The sequence below is a fragment of the Capricornis sumatraensis genome, chromosome 4, assembly GCF_032405125.1.
Source record: "Capricornis sumatraensis isolate serow.1 chromosome 4, serow.2, whole genome shotgun sequence".
Lineage (NCBI taxonomy): Eukaryota > Metazoa > Chordata > Mammalia > Artiodactyla > Bovidae > Capricornis > Capricornis sumatraensis.
This window is the reverse complement of record NC_091072.1, coordinates 159,959,522-159,977,623: the sequence shown is the minus strand read 5'-3', so window position 1 is coordinate 159,977,623 and position 18,102 is coordinate 159,959,522. Positions and strand designations below refer to the sequence as shown.

At 50.3% G+C, this 18,102-nt stretch overlaps 1 protein-coding gene across 2 annotated transcripts in view; it reads right to left on the bottom strand.

Moving 5' to 3' along the window:
- The window catches only part of FBLN1 (fibulin 1), an 81,413-nt gene extending 80,291 nt beyond the window's left edge, over positions 1-1,122 (bottom strand). For both annotated transcript variants that reach the window (XM_068970599.1, XM_068970600.1), the window contains exon 1: positions 1,027-1,122. In XM_068970599.1, coding sequence (XP_068826700.1) covers positions 1,027-1,105 — 79 coding nt within the window. In that variant the 5' untranslated portion in view covers positions 1,106-1,122. The remainder of the gene's footprint in view (positions 1-1,026) is intronic.
- Positions 1,123-18,102: the final 16,980 nt, after the last annotated feature.

Sequence of the window (18,102 nt, the reverse complement as noted above, 5' to 3'; positions counted from 1 at the left end):
GTCGGAGCCCTAATCTGCGCCTGGCCCCAGGAGGGCTGGCCTGACTAATGACTGATAAGCAACTGGGGTCAGTGGAGAAGTCAGAGGTCACGGCTGTGATTGGCAGGGCCTTGCACTCACCCCTGAGGAGTGGAGGCCTTGAGGATTAAGGGAGAAAAGATGAGCTGGGTGCCTGCCATTCCAGCGCTGTCAGTCCCAGGGCTGGGGGCTCTGTTGGTGGAGACCCCCTTGCACCCCCTTGCCATCAGGCGGCTGGCTGGGTTTGGAGGCGGCCTGACCCTAGCTGCAATGAATATGGAGCCTGGCAGCACCTCCGTCTTGGGGTCCTCAGTGTCCCAGGAGAGCAGACAGAGGTCTCCCCACACATAGCTGTGACCCTGAACACCTCCAGACTACACCCTTCCTCTCTGCGTCCTGCACGGGCCGCCCCCTACTCCATGACGGGGGCTGTGTCTTGAGCAATTTACCGATCCCCAGCCCCCAGTGTCTGTTTTCCATCAGAACGCTGGGTACCACAGCCCCTGCATAAGGGTGGAGGTGGGAGGAGTGAGAACATGTGTGCCAAAGGCGCTCCAGGGGCTAGGGGCAGCCACGGGGATGGAGGAGGGGTGAGGGAGGGGACGGCGACCTTGGCGGCCACGGCCAGTTCCTCTCCCCCGGCCGGCACTTTGGCCCCGGCGGGTGGATGGGCGCTAGGGTGGACAGGGTTTGGAAGTGAGAGGACACGCGGGAGAATGTGTTTGGAGGCATCCGTCTCTAAAACAAGTCCCCAAGTCAGCGGAGGTGATCAGGATGGAAGCCAGGAGTCGGGTAGTTGGGGGGTGGGGGGAAGCGCCGCGGGGCAGCTCAGACGCCCCAGGACCGCCGACGGGGGCGCAGCTCCAGGCCGCGTCCCCAGGCGCCGGCAGTCCCCAAAGTCCCACGGGGCGCGGGGTCCCCAGGGGTCGGGGGGGATGGGGGAGTCACTCAAGCGGGGTCCGTGGACTCGGGCGTCCCCTCCCTCCCGACGCCCCCCGGCATCCCTACCTCGGGCCGCCAGCAGCGAGAGGCCGCCGAGCAGCAGCAGCGGCAGCGGGACCCGGCGCGACGGGCCGGCGCGCTCCATGGGCGGCGGGCGGACAAAGGCGCGGGGCGCGGCTCTAGGCTCCGGGCAGCGCGGGCTCCAAGCTCCGGCCGAGCCTCCGCAGCCAACGCTGGGCCCCGGCCGCGCGGTTCAATTATCCCGCCCAGGAGGAGGGCGCGGGGAGGGCGCGGCGGGGGCGGGGCCGCGGGGCGCCCGCTTCCCCTCCCCACCGGCCGCGGCGGGGACCTCCGGGCCCCCTCCCCGCTGGGGGGCCCCTCCCTCCCTCCCTCCCTCCTGGCACCCATCCTCGAAGGGCGCGCAGGCCCACGGCCGGGGCGGGGGCAGGGACTCCAAACTTCTCCTAGGTTCGGGGGGGGGGCCTGGGAAAGGGGGGGCGCGATCGGCGGGAAGCACCCCACCCCCACCCCCGCCCACACACCCCCCGCCCCGTGCGAGTGAAACCCGATCCCCTCCGCACCCACGGCCCGAGTGGCGGGCTGGGTATCAAAGGTTAGCTCCGCCTGGCTCCACCGAAAGGGCGGGTGAGGGGAACCCAGCCTCAGGCAGCGAGGGGTTCCCAGGATCGGAGGCGCCTTTTGCGGGGAAATAAGGGCGGCCCATTCGGGGAGCCCCATGCGGGACTCGGCCCCGAGTGTTGCCCGGAACCCACAAGTCTGCTGGTTTCCCTCCCCCTCCCTCCTGCGCGCGGGTCGCAGGGCACTCTGCACGTAGGTGGTCGACCTCAGGTGTGCCCGAGACTGCCACCTGGCTCTGCCCTCAGGGGACCGCCCCTTGGGCTGACTCCACCAGCATCCCAAGGCCCGCCCGTGGAGGGTGATGAATCCGGGGCACCCAAGCTTGGGGAGAAAGAGATTTCTTTTTGCAGATGAGGAAGCAGCCTTTGAGCTGGGCCTGCAAGAGCCACTCTGTAGGAAATTCATGGCTGCGACCAGTCAGTGATTACTGAGGATGAATTAGTCTGCTGAGCCCAGAAATCGATTATTTAAAAGAATAAGGAAAACAAAGACATAAGTGGAGATGGAAGCAGTGGGATGACCCACAGGGACACCCTTAGCCAAGTGTCGGGGTTCCACCCAGGAGTCCCACTCGATGTTATACCAGGCCCGAAGGCATACGCTGTGGGCACTGAGACGAAGTCACGGACCAGAGTGCTCATTGCTGCGCAGTTCAGGACAGCTTCCAACAGGGAAGGGCCGAGCTCAGCGGCAGCAGAATGAAGGCACTGGGCAGTCTGTGTGGAGCACTACGCAGCCCTGAAAAGCCAGGGCTCGACAACCTGGGCAGCTACTGGAAGGCTCTCAGACAGGAGCCGCTTGTGGAGCCAGATGCTGAGGAACACTTCCTGCAAGATGTCATAAAGACAGGAGCAAGTTACTGTTAGGGACCAAACGACGGTCTCTAACGATGGTCTCTAGGACCTGAGTCATGTTTCCCAAAAAGAGACAGGATATGCGCTCATCCTGCCTGGCCAATCATGTAACGCCAGCTACTCCTGTAACTGAGACAAAGAACTGCCTGTATATAAGCCGCCATACTCCTTTGTTCGGGGCTCTTGTCGGATTCCCTTGTGTGGGATGAGACTTGAGCCCTAGCGCGCTAGAGGTAAACTCCCTTCTTGTTTTTGCATTACTGTGGTGGACTTGCTCTCTCGGTCGGTTCAGAGTTATGGGCTCGGAGCATAACATTTGGGGGCTCGTCTGGGATCTCCGTCCCGCCGGGGAGGACAACTCTCCTGGTAGAAGGGAGTAACCTCGTTAGGAGATAAGAGCTCTGAGCACCGGTGCTAACGTTGCAAAAGCCCAGATTAAGTCTGAGGCCCGGTATTGTACTGGGGAGGCATCTGGCTGTAAAGTGCAGAGGCAAGTCAGCGTAAGGCCGGGGCCTAGTTTCGTGCTGGGGAGGCAGCTGGCTCTGGTTACTGGATTAAGTCAGCGTAAGGCCGGGGCCTGGTTTCGTGCTGGGGAGGCAGCTGGCTCTGGTTACTGGATTAAGTCCAGCGTAAGGCCTGGGCCTAGTTTCGTGCTGGGGAGGTGGCTGGCTCTGTGAACATCCTGCAGGTAAGATTGAGTGCATTGTCGGTGGCCACCTTGCGTCTGTTATCTGTTTGTCTATTTGTGGTGTCTGCGCTGCTCTTTGTGCGCTCTGTTGGCTCCCAGTGTACTTTTCTGTGATCATGGGACAAACAACTTCTACTCCTTTATCTCTTATGATTAACCACTTCTCTGATTTCAAGTCTAGAGCACAGAATCTATCATTGCTGGTGAAGAAAAGCAAGTTAGTAACTTTTTGTTCTGCCGAGTGGCCTGCTTTTGATGTCAGCTGGCCACAAGAAGGCACCTTCAGCCTGCCTACTATTCGAGCGGTCAGAGAGAAGGTGCTCGTCCCCTACCCTTCGGGACACCCAGCCAGACCAAACTCCATACATTGTGGTCTGACAGGACCTGGTGGAAAACCCCTTGGCCTGGCTAAAACCTTTGCTTTTCAGCCCCTCACTTCCCTTCCCTCTTCCCCGCCCTTGCTTCCACAGGTTCCACAGGTTTCATCCGGAGAAGCCAAAAAGAGAACCAAGCCTTCAGCTCCTCCCAGAAAAAGGGGCCCAGCCTAGGGAACTCGGAGAAAGGCAAAAAAAAAAAAAAAATGGCCGGCGTAGCAGAAAAAGACCCAGAGGTTCCCTCCTCCACCATTCATGCGTTTCCGGTCCGGGCAGGGCCAGCCAGAGAGGGTGGAGAACGGACATATCAGTATTGGCCCTTCTCCACTAGTGATTTGTACAATTGGAAAACCCAGACTCCCTCCTTCTCTGAAAAACCGCAGGGTCTTATTGATCTGTTAGAGTCTATCCTGTTTACTCACAATCCCACTTGGGATGATTGTCAGCAACTGTTACAGGTACTTTTTACTACAGAGGAGCGTGAACGGATCCTGTCAGAAGCCCAGAAAAATGTGCCAGGGGTGGATGGGAGGCCCACAGTACAGCCTAACCTCATTGAGGAGGGGTTCCCCTTGGTGCGACCCAACTGGGACTTCAAACGCGCTGAAGGTAAGGAGCGTCTCCAAGTGTACCGTCAGACTCTCATGGCTGGCCTTAGAGGGGCCGCCAGAAAGCCAACTAATTTGGCCAAAATAAATCCAGTGAGACAACAGCCAAATGAGAGCCCAGCAGCCTTCCTTAAAAGGATAATGGAAGCTTTTAGACAGTATACCCCTATGGACCCGCAGGCAGATGAGTCACGAGCGGCAGTTATGTTAGCATTTGTAAATCAAGCAGCCCCCGATATTAAAAAAAAGTTACAAAAGATAGAGAGGTTAAATAAACAATCCTTGCAAGATCTAGTGAGGGCAGCTGAGAGAGTTTTTAATCATAGAGAGACCCCAAAAGAGAGAGAGGACCGCATTAGAAGAAAAAAAAAAAATTTAGAGCTGAAAAAAACCGTAAAAATCAAAAAGAGCTGGCCCAGATATTTTTTGCTGGGGTTGAAAACAAAAACAGGTTCCAAAAAGGAAAAAATTGGACTCAAAAACTGAAGAAAAAATGACAAGGCGTAAGCTTGAGAAAAACCAATGTGCGTTTTGTAAAGAGTTTGGACATTGAAAAGATAAATGCCCCAAGAAAAATCTAAAAGAGGGGCCCAAGAACCCCAAGAACGAGACTCCCTCTCCAGACAGTCATATCCTCTACGCGGGTGAGGATAGCGACTAGGGGGGTCAGGGCTCGAAGCCCCTCCCCGAGTCCTGGGTAACTATAAATGTGGAGGGGAAACCGGTTGGCTTCATGGTGGACACAGGAGCTCAATACTCAGTCTTAAACCAAAAAGATTGACCCATGTCTAAAAAAGTAGCTGGGTGCAGGGAGCAACCGGGACTAAGCGATATGGATGGACTACAAAACGGCACGTGAACTTGGGGGCCCACCAGGTGACCCAGTCTTTTCTGGTGATACCTGAGTGTCCAGCGCCCTTGTTGGGAAGGGATTGACTGTCTAAAGTAAATGCCCAAATTCATTTCGACCACGGACAAGTGTCGGTTTTAGATGGGACCGGGCATCCTCTTCAGGTCTTGTCTCTGGCATTAAAAGATGAATACAGACTCTACTTGCCAGAGGCCCCAGCGACAATAAGCCCCAAAATACAACCATGGGTTCAAAGATACCCTCAGGCCTGGGCTGAAACAGCAGAAATGAGACTGGCCAAACAGAGGCCCCCTATCATTGTGGAACTGAAAGCCAGTGCTTCCCCGGTGAGGGTACGACAGTATCCCATGAGTCAAGAGGCTCGACAAGGAATTACTCCTCATATACAACGCCTCATAGACGCTGGGGTCCTAAAAAGGTGCCGGTCCCCATGGAACACTCCCCTGTTGCCTGTGAAAAAGCCTGGGGGAACTGATTTTAGACCAGTTCAAGATCTACGAAAAGTCAACAAACAGGTGAATGATATTCATCCTATGGTTCCTAACCCTTATACATTGCTAAGCAACTTGCCTCCAAACTACATTTGGTACACTGTTTTAGATTTAAAAGATGCCTTTTTCAGTTTGCCTCTTGCCCCCGCAAGCCAAGAGATCTTTGCCTTCAAATGGCAGGAAGACGGTGGTCAGACCCCTGTGCAGCTGACATGGACTCGCTTACCACAGGGTTTCAAAAACTTGCCCACGTTATTTAATGAGGCCCTGGACGAAGACCTCCGTGAGTATCGGGTTGAACACCCTACCATTGTTTTATTACAATATGTTGATGACCTTATGCTGGCAGCGGCTACAGAGAAAGAGTGCCAAGATCAACAGGTGACCTTCTCCAAACCTTGGAGACTTTAGGTTACAAGGCCAGTGCCAAAAAGGCCCAGATTGCCAAGCAAGAGGTTACATACCTCGGTTATAAGATAAAACAGGGCCAGAGGTGGCTAACACAGGCTATGAAAGAAACCATCCTCCAGATCCCTGAGCCGGCTAACCCTAGACAAGTGAAAAAATTTCTGGGAACGGTGGGATATTGCCGGTTATGGATCTTGGGGTTTGCAGAAAAGGCCAGGCCCCTATATGAGGGGACCAAAAAAAACAAGGACTGGAAATGGACTGAGCCAATGAAAGAGGCCTTCCAAGAGCTCAGGCGAGCCTTGCTAAAAGCTCCTGCCCTTGCCCTCCCTGATCCATCTAAGCCTTTCCAATTATTTGTAGATAAAAAGCGGGGGATAAAAAAAGGGGTACTAACACAGAGATGGGGACCATGAAAGCGACCTGTAGCTTACCTTTCCAAGAGACTGGACCCAGTGGCAGCCGGATGGCCACCTTGCCTCCGTATCATCGCGGCCACCGCGCTCTTAGTCCACGATGCTGATAAACTGACTTATGGACAGAAACTCTTGGTCTACACTCCTCATGCCATAGAGAGAATTTTAAAGCAACCCCCAGGTAAATGGATTTCTAATGCCCGCTTGACGCACTACCAGGCCTTGCTACTTGACACCACACGGATTCATTTCCAAACGCCCTGCACTCTAAATCCGGCCACTCTTTTGCCCAATCTGGGGAAAAATAGCCCCCTCCATGATTGTGATGAGATACTGGCCGGGGTAACAGCAATGCGAAAGGACTTAACCGATACTCCACTGGATAACAGTGAGCTAAAATGGTTCACAGACAGCAGCAGTTATGTGAAAGATGGACAGAGATGGGCGGGAGCCCGATATGGGCAGAGGCCCTTCCCCCGGATACCTCAGCACAAAAGGCAGAGTTAATTGCCCTGATTCAAGCATTAGAGAGAGCCAAAGGAAAAAAAAAAAAACTATTTTCACTGACAGTCGCTATGCTTTTGGCACAGTACACATCCAGGGCCCAATATATCGGGAACAGGGGTTTTTGACAGCTAAAGGAAAAAAAAAATAAAAACTTGCCTAAAATCCATAGACTTTTAGAGGCTGTACAGATGCCTCAGGCTGTGTCAACAGTACACGTACCTGGACATCAGAAGGGTGACAGCCCCACGGCACGAGGGAATCGTGCCACAGACCTGGCAGCTCAAAAAGTAGCTGATGAAGATTTCATCACCCCTGTGTTGGCGATCGGACTTCCACCTCCAGGTATGGGAACTCTGCCCTCAACCCCTGAGTGTTCATCCACAGACTTTGCTTGGGTCCAAAAACACACCAACCTTCAAAAAGATAAAGATAGATGGTACCGAGACTCAGACGGCTACTTGATACTCCCTGCTCAGTTGGGACGGCAACTATGTGAGCATTTGCACTTGTCTACTCGTCTGAGAAAAAAAAAGACTCTGATGCTCTTTCAGACTGCGCGCCTGCGATTTCACCAGCACCAGACAACTGTAAAAAACATAGTGCATGCTTGTAAGGCGTGTCAACAGATGAGGCCAGAAAAAGGACAACATGCAGGACTGAGGTATCAGGGAGAAGGACCAGGGCAACACTGGGAAATAGATTTCACCGAGGTAAGGCCAGGCAAGTATGGTTACCGGTACTTGTTAGTGTTGGTAGATACCTTCTCAGGGTGGGTGGAGGCTTTTCCTACAAAGGGAGAAACCACGATGATAGTGGCAAAAAAAAGATTAAAAAAAAAAAAATAGTTCCCAGGTTTGGCCTGCCAGTGACCATCAGCTCTGATAATAGACCTGCTTTTGTGAGTCAAATAGTTCAGAGCCTTGCCCTAGCCCTGGGGACTAAATAAAAGTTACATTGTAAATACAGTCCACAGAGCTCAGGGCAAGTAAAAAAAAAATAAATCAGGCTCTTAAAAAACTTTAACTAAATTGGCTATAGAGACTGGCAGGGACTGGGTGACCCTCCTTCCCTTCGCCCTCTTCTGTGCACGTAATACTCCTTATCAACTTAATCTGACCTCATTTAAAATTCTGTATGGGAGACCTCCCCCTGTATGTCCAATATTTAAAGAAAAGAAACTACCGCCTCCCACGTTGGGACAATTCCAAGAGGCCTTGATGGCCTTGAGCAAGGTGCACTCTCGTGTCTAAAAACTGCTCCAGGAAATACATGTGGGTCAAAATAAGGAAACTATTCCCTCACATGACATTGGCCCCGGAGACTGGGTATGGGTCAAAAGGCACCAAACCAAGGCACTAGAACCCAAATAAAAGGGTCCTTATGTTGTTCTTCTTACCACCCCAACTGCCCTAAAGGTCGACAGTATTGGGCCTTAGGTGCATTGCAACCACGTACGCCCAGCTGCTTCAGCAGAGCAGAAAGACGCTAAAAAAATGAAAAGCATCTCTGCACCCATCCAACCCCCTGAGGCTAAAGCTTCAAAGGTGCCAACAGGACCAGGACAGCTCGGCTGGGCCGTCTTGTGGATGACCCAGTTACTCTGCTCCGGAGCTGCCAGCGTGAACCCGCATCAACCCGTCAAAATCACCTGGAAGCTGCAAAATAGACTAACACGTGAGATGCTTAACTCCACCACCGCAATACATCCACCAAATACTTGGTGGCCAGACTTGTACTTTGACCTTAAGCCGGTGGTAAATGTACCCTGGAAGAGGGGCAAGCTCCCAAATCATGCATTCTGGGCATGTCCAGGTGCGCCCAGGCATAACTAAAAGATCTGTGGGGAGATACAGAGAAGACTCTGTGCTGCCCTAAAAAAGAGTGTTGTTTTTATGCTGATCACACAAAAATAGTTAAAAAATCTATGGCCAAAGTAAGAGAGGGACTAGCCCAACGTAGACGAGAACGTGAGGCTCAACAAGGATGGTCTGAGTCTTGGTTTCAACAATCCCCTTGGTTGCCCACCCTAATCTCCACCTTGCTGGGACCCCTGCTAATACTTCTGATGCTTACCTTTGGCCCATGTATTATCAAAAGACTTATAGCCTTTGTAAAAGACCGCATAAATACCGTACAGCTGTTTGTGCTTCGACAACAATATCAAACTGTGTCTCAGGACCAAGAGGAAGATTCCTCTATATGATCTAAGGACAGGGGGGAATGTTAGGGACCAAACGACGGTCTCTAACGATGGTCTCTAGGACCTGAGTCATGTTTCCCAAAAAGAGACAGGATATGCGCTCATCCTGCCTGGCCAATCATGTAACGCCAGCTACTCCTGTAACTGAGACAAAGAACTGCCTGTATATAAGCCGCCATACTCCTTTGTTCGGGGCTCTTGTCGGATTCCCTTGTGTGGGATGAGACTTGAGCCCTAGCGCGCTAGAGATAAACTCCCTTCTTGTTTTTGCATTATTGTGGTGGACTTGCTCTCTCGGTCGGTTCGGAGATACGGGCTCGGAGCATAACAGTTACAAGCCAGGAGAGGCGTGGGTTAGGGACCAGAGGGGGCCCTTTAGGGAGGCGGGCTGGTTAGGATGTTTTTTTTAATCTCTGCGTTGGTTCAAGGTAGGGTTCAGTTTGTGAGATTTTATCAGGCTGTTCACTTACTGAGGTGTGCCCTTTTCTGAGTGAATGTTAGATTTAAACATCAAAGGCAGAGAGACACAGCACTCATTCCCCCCGCACAGGGGGCCTCTCCAGTCTGAGATTTACAGAGAGCCAGGAAAAGCTCATGAAAGGCATGGGACCGGCCCTTGAAAGATGAGCAGTAGCATGAGAATGGTTTCCTGGGCAGAGGGGGTAGCGCCCACGAAGGTGTGGGGGCAGCAGAAACTCCGGGCAGCTTAGGAAGATGACCTGGTCCATTTTGGCTGGATGGTGCAGGTCCCTGAAGCCTGCAAAGCTGGTCTGGTAAAGTCCCGAAGGCAGTGGATATGGGGATATATGGGAGCTTTAAGCTCGAGGCAGATGGAGACTCGTTACTACTTTACCATTAATTTGATGTTTTTAAGCCACAGGAGAATCAGGTTGTCCTGGAAGGATGTTAGAGAACCAGAAAAAAATGTGTTTGCAGCAGAGTATAGGCTTGTCTGTTATTTTATTAATATTCACAACAGCCCTGGGAGGCGCTTTAGTACCCCCATTCTACAGATGAGAAGACCAAGGCTCAGAAAGTTGAGGTCATTGGTCAGATTCTCATGACCAGTGACTGGTGGCTGTGGGTTCTGACTCCAGGCCAACCAACTTCCAGTCCTGGGCTGGAAGGGCTTTGTTTTTCTCCAAACACTAGAGTGTAAACCGTCCCCTCCTTATTAGAAACCTGCATTATACGTCCAGCCAGTGAATAGTATGCAGGTTGCACACACGTGTGCTTCCATGATCACCTCTAGGTCTATCTGTGTTGCTGCAAGTTGATTCCAGCGTTGTGTTTGTTGTCGATGCACAGAGTCTGGTTCATTTACAGATGAACCACTTTCCTATTGTCGGTTGTTTAGATCATTCCAACGTTGAGGGTTACAAATCGTTGCTCCAGTGAAACCTGCGTGCTCTGGGCTCAACTCCCAGCGTGGATGCCCTCAAAGAGCCGATGCTGCACCCAGAACTGGACTAATTCAGCCCGGAGAGAGACAGGAGCCAGGCCTTGGGCTGCGGCACTTCCTCTCCAGCACTAATATCCTTGTTCAGTCTGGACTATTTCCACAGGCAAAAGGACAGGCGTCTTGATGCTTCAGTGTATGTTTTTAATTAACACAGAGTTTGAACATTTTTCATATTTGTATTTGTCTTTCATAACTTTGATTCCTTTATTTTTTAAAGGTTTTTTTATGTGGACCGTTTTTAAAGTCTTTGTTACAATATTGCTTATTTTTTTAATGTTTTTTTGGCCACAAGGCATGTGGGATCTTAGCTTCCTCACCAGGGATCCAACCCACACTCCCTTCATTGGAAGGCAAAGTCTTAACCACTGGACCACCAGGGAAGCCCCTTATTTATTTTTATATTAGCAGAATTGTTTATTACAATGAAAATTTAGAACAAAATGCAATGTCCAACAATAACCTAAGCCCGATATGTACGATTAAATTCAACAATGTTAATAATGATTCAACAGAATATTGTGCCTTTGTTGAAAGGGCTAACTATGATGCCTTGCTAGAAATATTATTTTTGTGAATTAATTTATGTAGAAAGAGGGAGGGGGGACAAGATTGGATGAGAATGTATAGATTCACATTGCAGTTATGACTCTGTAAAAGCTACATTCATGCAGCTAAAGATAAAAAGGGAGCTAAATGAAAGCGGGTGTTGTGCTTGACTAGAGAAAATATTGTTATTTTTATTTTTTACAAAACCGTTGAGCCACGAAGGAACATTGTACCAGAAACCTGGAGTGGCGTAATTCCTGCGCTTAAACCTGACTTTTGAGTTTCTCGGCAGCCAAAGTAAAGATCGGATTAGAATCACTTATGCAGCCCTTGTTTTCTGATCAAAGGAAGTGGATCGTTTTATCAGGAGAGACCAGCTTCTTTCTGGCATTAGCTTCTAGTCAGTTTCCTTCTGGGTCTTGATGTTAGAGTCAGGAAACGATGAGCTGCACATTTCCCTGTAGCTGGTCGAAGCTGGGCTCATCTTCAGAGAGGTTCCACCGGGGGGATTAGGGACCGAGGAGGCCCCCACCGTCTGGCCCCTGCTCCGGGGCAAGATGACACACACCCCTGGGTTCTGCTCCAGGCAGGAAGTCGTTCGTTATGTCCCGCTGTGACAGTCCAGCTTTCTCCCATCACCGAGGAGCAGAACAAACGGCCACCCCCATCCTCTCCACAACAAGCAATGCTCTGTTTGTTTGAAAGATCATTTTTGGCACATGTGGACTGTTTTTTCCCCAAGTCAGAAAGTTAACGGCTTTGCTGCTGCCCAGCCTCTGGAGGACAGGCTGCTGTGGGGCTCCCATGGGGTGCTGCTACCCACCTGACCGGTTTCCTCAGGGTAGCGACTGCCCTGGCCCCTCCCCACCCCTCCAGGTGTATCTTGGTCCCTTGTATCTTGTATCAGCAGGCCACGGTCCTTTGCTCAGCTTCTAGAACAGCCAAGCGCCTCCCCTCCCTCCCTGCCTCTCAGCTCTGCTGGCTCCATCCTGTCATTCAGGTCTCAGCTGAGAGCTGGCCCCTTCCTGACGCTGCTTCTGCTTCAGACCCCTCTCTTTCTTTGTTAAAGTCTTAGTTTTCCCTCCACCCACTAGCCTGTGAGCTTCTTGAGGGCAAGGACTGTGTCTGTGCACCTTTCAGTTCAATTCAGTCGCTCAGTCGTGTCCGACTCTCTGAGACTCCATGAATCACAGCACACCAGGCCTCCCTGTCCATCACCAACTCCGGGAGTTCACTCAAACTCATGTCTGTCGAGTCGGTGATGCCATCCAGCCATCTCATCCTCTGTCGTCCCCTTCTCCTCCTGCCCCCAATCCTTCCCAGCAACAGGGTCTTTTCCAATGAGTCAACTCTTGGCATGAGGTGGCCAAAGTATTGGAGTTTCACCTTTAGCATCAGTCCTTCCAATGAACACCCAGGACTGATCTCCTTAAGAATGGACTGGTTGGACCTCCTTGCAGTCCAAGGAACTCTCAAGAGTCTTCTCCAACACGACAGTTCAAAGCATCAATTCTTCAGCGCTCAGCCTTCTTCACATTCCAGCTCCCACATCCATCCATGACCACTCAATAAATCCTGTCAAGGGACTTCCCTGGTACCCCAGTGGCTAAGACTCCCAATGCAGGGGCCCTGGGTTCAATCCCTGGTCAGGGAATTAGATCCCACATGCCACACCTAAAGAACAGAAACAGTGAGAAACAATAGAAAAAGTGAGAGTTTGGTTTCTTGGGCTCCAAAATCACTGTACATGGTGGCTGCAGCCATGAAATTAAAAGACGCCTGCTCCTTGGGAGAAAAGCTATGACCAACCTAGACGGCATATTAAAAAGCAGAGACATTACTTTGCCAACAAAGATCCACCTAATCAAAGCTATGGTTTTTCCAGTTGTCATGTATGGATATGAGAGTTGGACCATTAAGAAAGCTGAGCACCGAAGAATGGATGCTTTTGAACTGTGGTGTTGGAGAAGACTCTTGAGAGACCCTTGGACTGCAAGGAGATCCAACCAGTCCATCCTCAAGGAAATCAGTCCTGAATATTCATTGGAAGGACTGATGCTGAAGCTGAAGCTCAAATACTTTGGCCATCTGATATGAAGAACTGACTCATTGGAAAAGACCCTGATGCTGGGAAAAATGGAAGGCAGGAGGAGAAAGGGACGACAGAGGATGAGATGGTTGGATGGCATCGCCAATAAATGGATGTGAGTTTGAGCAAGCTCCGGGAGTTGGTGATGGACAGGGAGGCCTGGCGTGCTGCAGTTCGTGGGGTCACAACTGAGCAACTGAACTGGACTGAGCTGAACCGCCACAACTAAAGATCCCACAAGCCACAACTCAAGACCCGAGGCAGCCAAACTAATTTGTTAAAATAGACTTTTAAAAACTCCCGTCCGGTGCGTGAATGGAAAAAGCACCTCTCTGGAAGCTGGCAGTGCAGCGTGGAGGGAAAAGCAAGGCTTTGAATCAGAGCCATGTGATACACAGTGTCACCACCTCCGCCGAGATGGGCATCCCTTCTTCCCCCGCCGGAACAGCTGGGGAGACCATGGCTCAAGGAGGTGGCAGAGCTGGCACCACTGTGGCCCGGATGTTGCCCTCTGCCCCCCGCTGGGGGGGGCAGCCCAGAGCTGCCACCCACCCTCCTCTGCTTCAGAGCCCATCCACTGCCCCCTCTGGGCCCTTCTCCACGGCACTAGTGTCTTTCCTCAGGAGGAAGGTCATGAGGGCAATGGTGTGACTAGAGTGACAGATGAGAAAAGAGTTCCAGTCCTTCAGCTCAGAATGAGAACTTCCACATTTTTTCGTGCACACAAGCTGTGGAGAAGCCCTGGGCTCTCGGTCCGCTCCCAGATGTCTGACTTCCGACTTCTGCACCCTTGACCCTGTGCCCCACACACAGCGTGGCAGCCCCCACCATCAGGGATGGCGGTGACCGGGACGTGATTGGAAGCCCCTGCCTGGGCCAGTCCCATTGGTCCACTTCCCCACTGGGCTAAGGATGCATCTTTGCACGCCTCTGGCTTTGAGCCCAATTCACTCCGCACGTGTGCGTGCTCGGAAGCTGTCATGTCTGGTTCTTTGCGACCCCATGGACTGTAGCCTGCCAGGCTTCTCTGTCCATGGGATTCTCCAGGCAAGAATACTGGAGTGGGTTGCCGTTTCCTTCTCTAGGGGATCTTCCCAGCCCAGGGATCTAACCTGGTCTCCTGCATTGCAGGCAGATTCTTTACCATCTGAGCTAGCTAACCACTGTGGTTCTGGAAAAACTGTCTCCTGGAGCCATGGAGACCTGGAAGCCTTGAGAATTTGCGGATTTGGTCGTTTCAGGGCAGATTTTCATTTCTTTGGCTGTTGGTCATAGACAAAAGAATGGTGATCTTTAAATTTCCTACTAGTCTACAAAAGTGAACAGGATTATAATGGGCATCTATCTGTTTTCACCTTCATTTGGGAAATTCCCCACTGAAGAACCTCACAAGGAGGCACAACTTTCTCCTTGCTGCAGAAACTAAACCCTCACGTCCCCCTGACTCCCCCCACGCCAGCCTCCCTTAAAGGTCAGATGCTGACCTGTGACCCAGGAGAGCCAATTTCACAAAACTGCCCCGGATTTTGTAGAGGGAGCTAGCTGGTGATGGAAAGAAACGGTTGGTGGTGAGTTCCTTTTGTTAGCAGTTAGAAGCAGCAGCAGGAACATGGAGTTTCTGGGGTGAGTCCTGGAAGCAGAGCAAGCAGGGGCACCCAGTGCTGAGTGGCAGTGACATCCCCGACTGGTTTCGTGGCTGAATTTGGTTGGAGTTCTGGTAAAGAAAGCTGAGCACCGAAGAATGGATGCTTTTGAACTGTGGTGTTGGAGAAGACTCTTGAGAGTCCCTTGGACAGCAAGGAGATCCAACCAGTCCATCCTAAAGGAAATCAGTCCTGGGTGTTCATTGGAGGGACTGATGCTGAAGCTGAAACTCCAAAACTTTGGCCATCTGATATGAAGAACTGACTCACTGGAAAAGACCCTGATGCTGGGAAAGATTGAGGGTGGGAGGAGAAGGGGACAACAGAGGATGAGATGGTTGGATGGCATCACGGACTCAATGGACATGAGTTTGAGTAAACTCTGGAAATTGGGAATGGACAGGGAGGCCTGGTGTGCTGTAGTCTGTGGAGTCGCTAAGAGTCAGACACGACTAACTGAACTGAACTGGTTTTATTCCAAATATCCTTAGTCTAGCCCAGCTTTCCAGCTTGGTCTGCAGGAGTCCTGATATTTCTATGAGCTTTTGTCCAATACCATTTCAATAAATTTCTTTCTACAACCACACTGGTTCCTGCATCCTGATTGATACTGGAGTGGTTGCGGAATTAGTGGAGGACAGTCTTCTAAGGACAGTAGGCTGAACAGGGGCCTTATCTTGATTGCCTATGGATGTATCATCTGAACATGACTTTGGTTGCCTCTGGCTGGGGGAAAGTTAATAACTGCAGTTGTGTGTGACATACTTGGGTTGAGTTAAGCAAAAACAAGTTTGTAGGTAGAGAGCAAGGGGGTATGGGTGTATTGAGCAGCCAAGTGGTGGGATGTCGTAGGCACGTTTGGAAATGAAACCCAGCCCATGACTCCCGGTTCTCTGAGTGCCGCAAATTTTTTTTCATATAAATTTTTACTATTTTAACTTTTTAAAAAAAACTTTTTTGGCACACTGCTCATCTTGCAGGCTATCCATTCAGCCAGATATTGAACCCAGGACACAGCAGTGAAAGCGTGCAGCCCTAACCACTAGGCAGCCAGGGAACTCTGTGAGACCTGCAACTTTCATTACAATTTTGCAGTTTTGTTTAAAGTACAGATCTTACATCTTACTTCTTTAGCTCTGAGCACTTGATGTTTTTATTGTCATTCTGAACAGAATATTTTCCCCATCACATTTTCTAATTTGTCACTGCTGATAGAAAGGAACGCTGTAAGATTTTACATATTTATTATGGATGACTATGTGTATGTTATGTATTAATACAATTATATTTATTGCCATGAGGTTTATAATAGAAACATAAACAGATATGGAAACATGATAATTAGTGTGTAACACAGAGGACTAGTTAAATAAACATGTGAGAGACCCCCACTGTGGAATATCGTGTAATTCTTTCTTTCTTTTCAGTTTTTATTAAAATATAGCAGATTTATCATGTAACTTTTTAAAAAGTTTTTTTTGATGTGGACCACTTTTTAAAAGTCTTTATTGAATGTGTTATAACACTGCTCCTATTTTTGTTTTTCGGCTGCAAGGCATGTGGGATTTTAGCTCCCCAATCAGGGATCAAACCAGCACACCTGCATTGGAAGGCGACGGTCCTGACCACTGGACCTCCAGGGAAGCCCCTCATGTAACTCTTTAAATTCAGAAGACTGTTAGGAAGACTGTAGCAATAGGGGTGCTTGTTTTTTAAAGAAAATAAGAAAGCAAGACTTAATGCATATATGCTAGGCTTTCTTAAACTATATAAATATGGAGAATACTGGAAGAAAAACACAGTGTCATTTAGGTTAGTGGCTTTTGTGGGCCTTTTTGCACTAATTATTTTTCACTCTGTACATGTATTACTTCTGGGCTTCCCAGGTGGCTCAGTGAGAAAGGATTCATCTGCCAACGCAGGAGATGTGAGTTCAGTCCCTGGGTTGGTAAGATCCCCTGGAGGAGGAAATGGCAACCCACTCCAGTATTGCCTGAGAAAGCCCTTGGACAGAGGAGCCTGGAGGGCTATAGTTCATGGGGTCGCAAAGAGTTGGGTATGACTTAGCGACTGAGCGACACACATGTGTTACTTCTACATTAAAGAAAGGAAACCTAAAACAGGCCCCACATGTGCTTCTTTCCAACTTGTTTTTACAAAGTCAAAAGTTCTGTCTCTACCCTAGGAAAACCAGCCATTGTTTGTTTTGATTTTTTTAGGATTAGAAGATACTTTTAACTGTAACCACATTGCAGAAGATGGGGGAGACAGAGGGGAAAAGTTACCCGTTATCTCATCTTCTTGACACGAGTAGAATGCTGGTGTGTCTTGCTCCAGTACTTGCTATGCATAGTTCACATAGCTCGGCTCAGAGTACACAGTCTGTAACCTGATTTCCTTAATTGACCTTCTTTACAACCACCATCCGAGTTGCTACAAAGCCCCCACAGCCAACCCTCCCAGTGGGCAATAAGGTGCCGTCAGCTCACCCCTTGTTGGATGCTCAAGCTGACTCCAGTTTCTTTGCTGTTAAAAGAAACACCGCAAGGACCGTGTACTTGTCCATGAGCCTTTCCCACATTTGGGATTATTTCTTTAGGACAGATTCCCAGAAGTCAGATGAGCGGGTCAAAGGGCCCATGCCCCTCTAATGAGCATCTCTTTCTAAGCCACCTGCCGTTTGCTGGAAGGACAAATGGTTCTAATTAAAGGCCTGAGCTTCTCTCACAGGTCCCAGCTGGGTGTATGGGGGAGCCTCCGGGGTCTTTGCAACCAGAGCAAACTTGTTTAACTAAAGGAGGAGGGAGGAGGGGGGAGGGAGTCTTTGTAGGTAGTATTTTTCTAAAGGAATGCAACAATCTTTTCATTGTAAGGATTCATATTTCAGGAAAATCTGCACAGCTGTGAGCCTTACCAAGTGTCTGCTTCGCTTAGCAAGGCCTTCCCTGGAGCCACCGTCATCCCTGTTTACAACTCAGTTTATGAAGGGCTTTCTTTCATCTCTCTTTGCCACAAACTGCTCCCTATTTTATAAAGATGAGGAAACCCAGGCTTGAATAGATGAAGGAACTTGCCTGAAATGGAGAGTAATTAAGTAGCAAAACCAGTGCTCCATCTCCTGCCTCCAACTCCAGGGCCTCTTGATAATCAGTCATGTTGGACTGGATTTGTTCATTCACAAACACTGAGCACAGATCTGTGCCAGGCCTGGAGGTGTCAGGACTGGCTCCCAGAAGCTCATGGTCTGGGGGAGAACACAGGTGCCCTGAGACGACGCAGGCTGCAGGGGCGGGGGCCGGCGGGGTGCTCTCAGGGATGCTCAGAAGAAGCTTGTCAGGTGGACAAG